This window comes from Clupea harengus, chromosome 9 (genome assembly GCF_900700415.2).
Source record: "Clupea harengus chromosome 9, Ch_v2.0.2, whole genome shotgun sequence".
In the NCBI taxonomy this organism is placed as follows: Eukaryota; Metazoa; Chordata; class Actinopteri; order Clupeiformes; family Clupeidae; genus Clupea; species Clupea harengus.
In genome coordinates, this window is record NC_045160.1 from 27266265 (window position 1) to 27275625 (window position 9361).

Sequence of the window (9361 nt, forward strand, 5' to 3'; positions counted from 1 at the left end):
TATTGTTGTTGCAGTGTGCCGACCAGGGTGACCAGAGGGCAGATCTTCTTGTAAAATCCAAGAGTACCAAAAAGTCTCCTCCTGTCTCCTGCCCCCCCCTCCTGTGTTCTGCCCCCCCTCCTGTCTCCAGCCCCCCCTCTTGTCTCCTACCCCCCCCCCCCCCCCCCCCCCCCTATCTCCATCCAAGAACCAAACACTCTTTCCATCTTTAAGTCTAGACTAGAATGTTCCTGTTTAGTGCATCCTATGGACATGTGTGTGTGTGTGTGTGTGTGTGTGTGTGTGTGTGTGTGTGTGTGTGTGTGTGTGTGTGTGTGTGTGTGTGTGTGTGTGTGTGTGTGTGTGTGTGTGTGTGTGTGAGAGAGAGAGAGAAGCCCAGACAGGCTTTTTGGAGATGTCTCACCACCACAGGCTTTTTGGAGATGTCTCACCCAGACAGGCTTTTTGGAGATGTCTCACCCAGACAGGCTTTTTGGAGATGTCTCACCCCCACAGGCTTTTTGGAGAGGTCTCACCCCGACAGGCTTGCTCTCCCGCCTGGCTCACCTGCTTCGCTCGTCTTTCTCATTGGGGAGGTCAGTGTGGTGACCCTATGTTTAGCAGTGGCACTGACCAAAGAGTCATTCCACGCCAAACGTACCAATTTAAGGAAATTTCCCCACTCGACCGTCTCAGATTTGGCTGAAAAATTCAAGGTTGTTCATACACTTCTTAATAGGTATAGTCCCAAATATTAGCTCTCTACTCCCAATAGTTTTGTCACAAAAGGATGTTTTAGGGGTGAGGGGGTGCCTGTACTTAAGACGCTTTTTTAGCAGCGTTTTCTGAAGAGCCATTTTCAAATTGCTATAACTAAAAAAGTATTTAAGATAGCTCCTTTAAACGTTCTAGGCTTAAGATCTGATACAATTACTTGAAGAATATGGACTTCCAAGGGTGTGACTTGGGAATATCATAGTATTCGGGGTGTTTTAATTTGCCTCAAAAATGTTACTCTACGCTCTGTTGCAGCATCTTTGAAGGCCTGTGGAAAGCTCAATGTTAAAGCTAGAGACTTGATTCTTGATTAGAGACTTAATTCTGTATATTTCATGACTAAACCTTCTTCTATTTTTCATGGAATCATGTCTGTATCATGTACACATGCCACAACATGGGCTAATGTGTTTTGTCCTCTGATACGTGTGTGAATCCATCTGCTTGCTGCTTGCTCCTGATGATCCATTCTCCTTCTCTTCTTCCTTCCCTTCTGACCCCCCCCCCCCCCCCCCCCCCCCCCTCTACCTCTCTCTCTACCCCAAGCAGATGGGTCCACACTTCAAGCTGATTTCAATAAAATGTAAATAAATTGTTTCATCATATTTAACATGTACGTGTGAATGAAACCTGCATGCTAGAAGCTAGTAGTTGTGTTAATTAACTGAAGGAGAGGGGGAGACGGTTGAGGTAAAATCAGAAATGAGGTTTTTAATCAGAGAGTAAAATCAGAGATGAGGTTTTTAATCTAATAATATGTATAAAGTGTAACTGCTGCTGTGTCTCCACATTGTCGTACCCTGTGTCTTTTTGCCTTCACTTTTGATGAAATTCCCAAAACTGTGATAGTGATATGTTATATGATAACTGTGATAGTTATATGTTATTCCTGTATGCATTGTCAGTTATTATATAAAGTGAACTATTTGGTCCTTACGTAAAGAGTAAGTAACACTGGGATATGGTGGCCAAGACTGAATACGATATTAAAGGGATAGAGGGCCCTTAAAGGGATGAGACTGTGATTCAGTATCTCAGGAAAAGGAGATGGCTGTCAAATATTAAAAGATGCATGTGTGAGGCTTTGTGTGTGTGTGAGTTTAGGTTTTTAGTTGTATTATTCCAAAAGAAGGTCACTGTACGTTCTTAAATACAATTCCAGAGGGTTAATCTCACTGTAGAGGTGATAGTGACAGGGGCAGCGCTGTCATCACCTGCTTTTCCCACCTTAGATTTATTGTTCCTTTACGATGACTGAGTTGATGAATATTTGATGTCTTAGAGGAGGCTGCGCAACTCGCATCGGTTACTCGAGATCTTATCAGGGTCCTTTATCTTCAAAGGCTGCTAGTTGGATTAAAACTTCATCAGCTTTTTATCTCCTCAGAGACAGAAGAAAAAACTAGATGCTGCCTGAATTACATGATACTCTCTGTCTCCATTGTTTTCTTGAGACAGTTTGACATCTCCAAGGCACTTTCCAAACAAAACCTAACCTGAAACGTTACACCGCCCGCCGTGGATAAATAAAACATCGGCCCGTGCTGCCGAAACGCCGATCACCCAAGCGCTCCCAGCTGGGTAAGTGGTGAAAGGCGACATAATCTGCTCGGGACAAGATCCCGGCTGAGATTGATAGACATAAAGGGTCGCAGAAAGGAAAGGAGGCGAGTGAACAGGGCTTCTCTTTAAAAAGAGACGTAAAGTTGCCAGAGCTTGTTTGAGTGGGTTCGGGTAGCAAGCGTGGTACCAGTAGCACCATGGACAGCAGTCGGAGCTTGGCGCAGGTGATCATGGAGCTGCAAAATGAAATCAAGAAACTGGAGACTGAAAACAGAGCGTTGCGGGGAGAGTCGAAACAAATGCCATTGGATTCCGAAGAAGAAAATACTGATTCCATGCAAACATTCCAAGACAGCGATTCCGTGGAGGACAACACAGGACACGCCAACTTAAGACGCAATGTTTCAGCACCTGCGTTAGAGGGGCAGTTTAAAGGTAGGCTAGAGTAGGCTATATCACGTCCGACGACCTAGTGTATGTCGACTGTTTCGTATAGCCTGTACAGAAACACAAATTGTTTACAGGTATGAATCGTTAGCCATGTTTTATAGTAGGCTATATTGACCAATTTAAACACGTCTAATTTACAGGATTTAACTCGCACATTAATCTATGGTGTACTGTGCTGGTGATTAAACCTTAACGCTTTGCATGTACATTAAACTTTATTTGATTTTATTAACTGGTGCATCTGGTGTAGGCCTATCTTTAGAGGTTTTTCTTTTCACATCAGAGAACATCATCATGACTGTTCGAAGATACTCTGTCTCCTCAAACATTCTGAAGCTTGGCCGGAAAAACGATGGTCCACCAAAAGGCAAGAAGAGTGAGGATAAATCCGTCACTAACCACATCAAGTGGGCCAGGTTACAGGACGGGGTCCACAGCCGGCCCCAGACGGCCTTGAGCAGCCCGACCAGAGAGGAACACAACAGTACAAGGGAGAGGCACACAAACAGACGCTCCCTGCAGGACTATGTAAACACAAATAGGTAAGGACTCTGAGAGGATTTTTTTTTTTAAACAAAAAAAACATTGCTCAGTTTATAAAGTTGGACCTTCTAACAGGCCACAACACGCAATCAATCTGCAAACAATCTACAATTAACTCTGACAATTAACAAAGTAGGCCCCGAACATTAGGCACAGAAAGTGGAAGTTAGTGAAAGTTAATTCATATATTTTCTCATGTCTTTTTCTTCAGATCGAAGGTGAAAACAGTCACTTTTCTTCTGCCTGTGGACGATATTTACACCAACCGACCTGTTTCAGCTAAGTGTGTGTCCGACCAGAGTTCGCTTGACAGCCCCGTGACGGAGAATCCATCGGGCTAGCCTACCACTCACAACCAGAGGACGAACCAGAGCATGACCACGGGAGACGATGAAATCGGAGCGAAGGAGAAATAGCTTGGTGGAGAGGCGTCCAGACAGAGTCAATCGAGCCAGTCAATCTTATAGTCAGCACTGGTCCATGTGCTTTTTGGGTCAACCCCGCCATGCTGATTTCTGTTCCATCTGACCTGAACATGATGACTCCGGTTACAGATTTGGTTTCCGCCACCCATCCGGATGAGGCAACCCAACGCTCCACACGAAGCGCCGTGATGGGCCGCTGTCCTCGGATCGGATATCCAAACACTGACGGGGCCTCACAGACCCGGCAGGGGACGGGTCGTGAAGGCACCGAGGTGTCAGGTGACGTCCCACGGAGCGCATCATATCAGGAATATTGCTGTTTTCTCGCATGTTAGCCATACTATAAATATAACTTTGCCACGAGGTAAATACTGAGGCCTGTAGGGGTAATATTTGACTATTTGGCCTTTGCATGATTCATAGTTTATTTTTCTAGCTGATCTACTTCTCGATTAATATTCAAAACATAGTCTACAGTTTCTCTCAGTAGTAAATGGGATAAACAAGATAAAACTCAGAACATGATAAAGTTCTGCCTTAACTTTGAAATACATGTGTAATGTGCAATAAAAACACATATACTACAAACTCTTACTGATTTATTTCACATTATTATTGTCATGTAGTCTACTACAGTACAGTATGTCTTTATTTTAATTCTAGTATCCATATAATAGGCCTATAATCTAACACAAATTCTCCCTAACTTGAAAAAAAGGCATAAACAGAGCAATATGGGAGATAATTCGTTTTTAGGGGGCAAATCAAAATATTACATAAGCCCAGACATCTGTCATGAAGACATTTAAAACACCATAAAAAGGCCCTCTGGCTGCCGTGACGGTTAACACTGAGATGAACAATCTCATACCAACACGTATGATCTACAAAATACAAATCAAAACGTTTACAGTGACATTTTGGACATATTTGGAAATCAGTGATGTGACGAGCTTCCAAAACATGAAACAAGACATGTGCAATCACTTCAGTGATGTCTGCTCAGAGAGGGGCTCATTATGGGATGGATGTGATTGACTCTAATCTGGGGAGATCTGGAGCACTGTCTCATCTGAGTGAAGTCAGCTTCTGTTTCAGTGAGATAAGGCATGGTAGAGGTGGTGACCCTGAATGACCTTTCCAGTGGCCCATTCTGGCACATCCTGTCTTCACAGCCGACAGGTAGCTGCGACTAACAAAATGGCCACAGATGTTACACATACACATACAGCATACCATTCTAATATACTTTCACAGCAGGGTGCAGAAAGCGGTCCGAGTCCTTTTGTTCCGTTGGACGGCTGAGCGGGCTGGTTCTGTGGGTTCGGCCCGTGCTGGGGGGTCCTGGGGTCCGGCCTGTGCTGGGGGGTCCTGGGTTGTCTTCTGCACCACCGCCTGGCAGTGCAGGTCCTCTGAGTGACTCTCGCTGTGCAGGCTGCCGTAGCTCTCCGAGTCCCGAGTTTTACCTGTGGCACAGGTCACAGGTCATCCCATTCACATTTCAGTCACATCTCAGTCAGACGTCAGTCACATCTAACTAAGATCTCAACAAGACCTTAGTCACATGTCAATCAAACCTCAGATTCCAACCTCAGTTGCACCTCCGTAGGTCTCTAAGGCTCCTCTCTCTCTCTGCTCTTTCTCTACCTGTGAGGCTCATCTCTCTCTCTCTCTCTCTCTCTGCTCTTTAAGGACACTCTACCTGTGAGACTCCTCTCTCTCTCTCTCTCTCTCTCTTTAAGGACACTCTACCTGTGAGACTCCTCTCTCTCTCTCTCTGCTCTTTAAGGACACTCTACCTGTGAGGCTCCTCTCTCTCTCTCTCTCTCTCTCTCTCTCTGCTCTTTAAGGACACTCTACCTGTGAGACTCCTCTCTCTCTCTCTCTCTCTCTGCTCTTTAAGGACACTCTACCTGTGAGACTCCTCTCTCTCTCTCTCTCTCTCTCTCTCTCTCTCTCTCTGCTCTTTAAGGACACTCTACCTGTGAGACTCCTCTCTCTCTCTCTCTCTCTCTCTCTCTCTGCTCTTTAAGGACACTCTACCTGTGAGGCTCCTCTCTCTCTCTCTCTCTCTCTGCTCTTTAAGGACACTCTACCTGTGAGACTCCTCTCTCTCTCTGCTCTTTAAGGACACTCTACCTGTGAGACTCCTCTCTCTCTCTGCTCTTTAAGGACACTCTACCTGTGAGACTCCTCTCTCTCTCTCTCTCTGCTCTTTAAGGACACTCTACCTGTGAGACTCCTCTCTCTCTCTCTCTATCTCTCTCTCTCTCTCTCTCTCTCTCTCTCTCTCTCTCTGCTCTTTAAGGACACTCTACCTGTGAGACTCCTCTCTCTCTCTCTCTCTCTCTCTGCTCTTTAATGACACTCTACCTGTGAGACTCCTCTCTCTCTCTGCTCTGCTCTTTAAGGACACTCTACCTGTGAGGCTCCTCTCTCTCTCTCTCTCTCTCTCTCTCTCTCTCTCTCTCTCTGCTCTTTAAGGACACTACCTGTGAGACTCCTCTCTCTCTCTCTCTCTCTCTCTGCTCTTTAAGGACACTCTACCTGTGAGACTCCTCTCTCTCTCTCTCTCTGCTCTTTAAGGACACTCTACCTGTGAGACTCCTCTCTCTCTCTCTCTCTCTCTCTCTCTCTCTCTCTCTCTCTCTCTGCTCTTTAAGGACACTCTACCTGTGAGACTCCTCTCTCTCTCTCTCTCTCTCTGCTCTTTAAGGACACTCTACCTGTGAGACTCCTCTCTCTGGCTGCTGCCTCAGGACACAGAGGAGTCTGGGGGTCAGTCAGGCTCTCTCCATACTGCATGGGCACAGCTGTCTGGCAGTCCTCACCCCATTGCTTCTGATTAGCTGACAGAGAGACAGAGAAGGAGGGAGAAAGAGAGAGAGAGAGAGAGAGGGGGGAGAGAGGAAGAAAGAGAGAGAGAGAGAGATTGTTTACACTGATAAAGCTACAAGGTGACAGGATGTAGACATTTGTAACAGCACAAAGGCCTCTTCAGAGCATCCCTCAGTGAAAAGAAGTGGAGTGAACAGTGGTGAAGGAGGAGGAGAAGGACAGCCTGTGTCAGTAGGTATTATAAGAGGTGAAGGACAGCCTGTGTCAGTAGGTATTATAAGAGGTGAAGGACAGCCTGTGTCAGTAGGTATTATAAGTGGTGAAGGACCTCAGGAGAAGGACAGCCTGTGTCAGTAGGTATTATAAGAGGTGAAGGAGGAGGAGAAGGACAGCTTGTGTCAGTAGGTATTATAAGAGGTGAAGGACAGCCTGTGTCAGTAGGTATTATAAGTGGTGAAGGAGGAGGAGAAGGACAGCCTGTGTCAGTAGGTATTATAAGTGGTGAAGGACCTCAGGAAGAGGACAGCCTGTGTCAGTAGGTATTATAAGTGGTGAAGGAGGAGGAGAAGGACAGCCTGTGTCAGTAGGTATTATAAGAGGTGAAGGAGGAGGAGAAGGACAGCCTGTGTCAGTAGGTATTATAAGTGGTGAAGGACCTCAGGAAGAGGACAGCCTGTGTCAGTAGGTATAACTCAGGCTCATCCGGCACAGGCCAGAGGAAATCTCACTATCAGACTATTGGATAACACAATCTATATATATTTATTTAGTTTTTACAGAAAAGACTATTGAATAATACAATCTATGTATATTCATTTAGTTCTAATACAAAAATGCTGGTAGTGCTGGTATCTGTACAGGAACAGCGCAGAGCCCCTCACCTGGCCCTGCGGGGGTGTAGAGCCTGGCCTCCCCCCCCTCTGCCCCCTCCCGGCCTGGGCTGGCCTCTCTGGGGCGGTAGCCCATGATCTGGCTCTCAGTGGCAGTCAGGTTCCTCTCCAGGAAGTAGGTGCGCATCTGCCCCTTCCCCTTCACCTCGATCTCCCCGCGCTCCACCATCTTAAAGCCCTTATGTCTCAGCGATCTACAGGGCACACACATGCTTATACAGTATCTCCCCGCGCTCCTCAATCTTACACACATGCTTATACAGTATCTCCCCGCGCTCCTCGATCTTACACACATGCTTATACAGTATCTCCCCGCGCTCCTCGACCTTAAAGCCCTTATGTCTCAGCGATCTACAGGGCACACACATGCTTATACAGTATCTCCCCGCGCTCCTCGATCTTACACACATGCTTATACAGTATCTCCCCGCGCTCCTCGACCTTAAAGCCCTTATGCCTCAGCAATCTACAGGGCACACACATGCTTATACAGTATCTCCCCGCGCTCCTCGATCTTACACACATGCTTATACAGTATCTCCCCTTCACCTCGATCTCCCCGCGCTCCTCGATCTTAAAGCCCTTATGTCTCAGCGATCTACAGGGCACACACATGCTTATACAGTATCAATAACACAACCTAACACGTTATACTCTACTTCACTACATGATTATATGTGATAATTTACAGTACATTATTACAGCAACCCTTAGACCACAATATATACTGTATATAAATATATAATATAACTGTTATACTGCTTTACTTTACACATGATACTATATATGATTAATAGGCATATACAATTAACTATGAGCTTAAAAATGTTTGTATGTTGTAGCATGTGTAAGTTTCTATGTGTGTGCGTGCATGTGTGCATACGTGCGTACGTGTACAATGCACATGTGTATGTGTGTGTGTGTGTTTACTTGCTTGTAGAAGAGAATGCTTGTATCAGGTGTGTGTGTGTGTGTGTGTGTGTGTGTGTGTGTGTGTGTGTGTGTGTGTGTGTGTGTGCGCTTTACTGGTATACGGTGGGGCTCAGGTGGATTTTGTCTGGCAGGCCGTGACTCTCCATGCGGGAGGCGGTGTTGACCGTGTCCCCAAACAGGCAGTAGCGCGGCATCTTCTCCCCCACCACGCCGGCCAGCACCGGCCCACTGTGCAGCCCCACCCGAATCTGGGGGGGACGGGGGGGGGGGATGGGGGGGACGGGGGGGGGGACGACAAGGAAACACAAAACAACACAAATTACAACAACAAGATCTGCATAGGAAATGGGAGATTGAGTTTAAGGTATTTTTCAGAAGCTTTTGCTTTTCTGAAGTCACTTACAAAAATATACCATTCATTTTATTTAAAAAAATAAATGTAATATTAATTGTATTAACAGTGAGAAATAAAGCAGTATGCATCAATACAACTTTAACTGCACCAGAAGTAGCCAAATCAAAAATAACCAACCAGTGAACAGATTTCAGATGTGCGCACCATTAATGACTCCTTGTGTATGTTTCTGTTTTCTGTTTTGCATTCTAAAAGACACCATCAATCTTAAGTAACCGTCCTCATTCTATCTTCAATGGAGGTTTCTACTTCATTTAATGTATATCTATTGAAGGTTTCTACTTCATTTAATGTATATCTATTGAAGGTTGATGCTTCAAGGCTTCAATTAGATATGAATTCCTACTTGACAACAGTAGCCCACTGAATGATTCACACACTGTTCATTTACATATTGCCACAAACCTCTTAAAATGGTAAACAGCAGTGTGATCTTAGTCTAATTGAAAATTCAGAAAATCCATTTGGTGCAATCAAACAACAAAATATTTACCACAGACCTCTGACTTAAATGCAACCGAGTGTTAAACTATAAAATTGTGACATAG

At 45.4% G+C, this 9361-nt stretch overlaps 2 protein-coding genes across 2 annotated transcripts in view; one reads left to right on the forward strand and one right to left on the reverse strand.

Annotated features, from left to right (window-relative positions):
• The first annotated feature begins 2100 nt into the window (after positions 1 to 2100).
• On the forward strand, positions 2101 to 3982 carry LOC116221951. The gene is made up of 3 exons (XM_031574179.1): positions 2101 to 2754; positions 3053 to 3311; positions 3524 to 3982. Exons 1-3 carry the CDS (start codon positions 2517 to 2519, stop codon positions 3651 to 3653), a joined length of 627 nt encoding a protein of 208 aa, XP_031430039.1. The 5' UTR covers positions 2101 to 2516; the 3' UTR covers positions 3654 to 3982.
• A 3306-nt stretch (positions 3983 to 7288) lies between these two features.
• Positions 7289 to 9361, reverse strand: part of LOC105895995 (guanylate cyclase soluble subunit beta-2-like) — an 8769-nt gene continuing 6696 nt past the window's right edge. Inside the window, exons 13-14 of the mRNA XM_031572920.2 lie at positions 8492 to 8646; positions 7289 to 7659 (exon numbers count right to left, since the gene is read on the reverse strand). Of these exons, the coding sequence (XP_031428780.2) occupies positions 7398 to 7659; positions 8492 to 8646 (417 nt within the window). The 3' untranslated portion in view covers positions 7289 to 7397. The remainder of the gene's footprint in view (positions 7660 to 8491; positions 8647 to 9361) is intronic.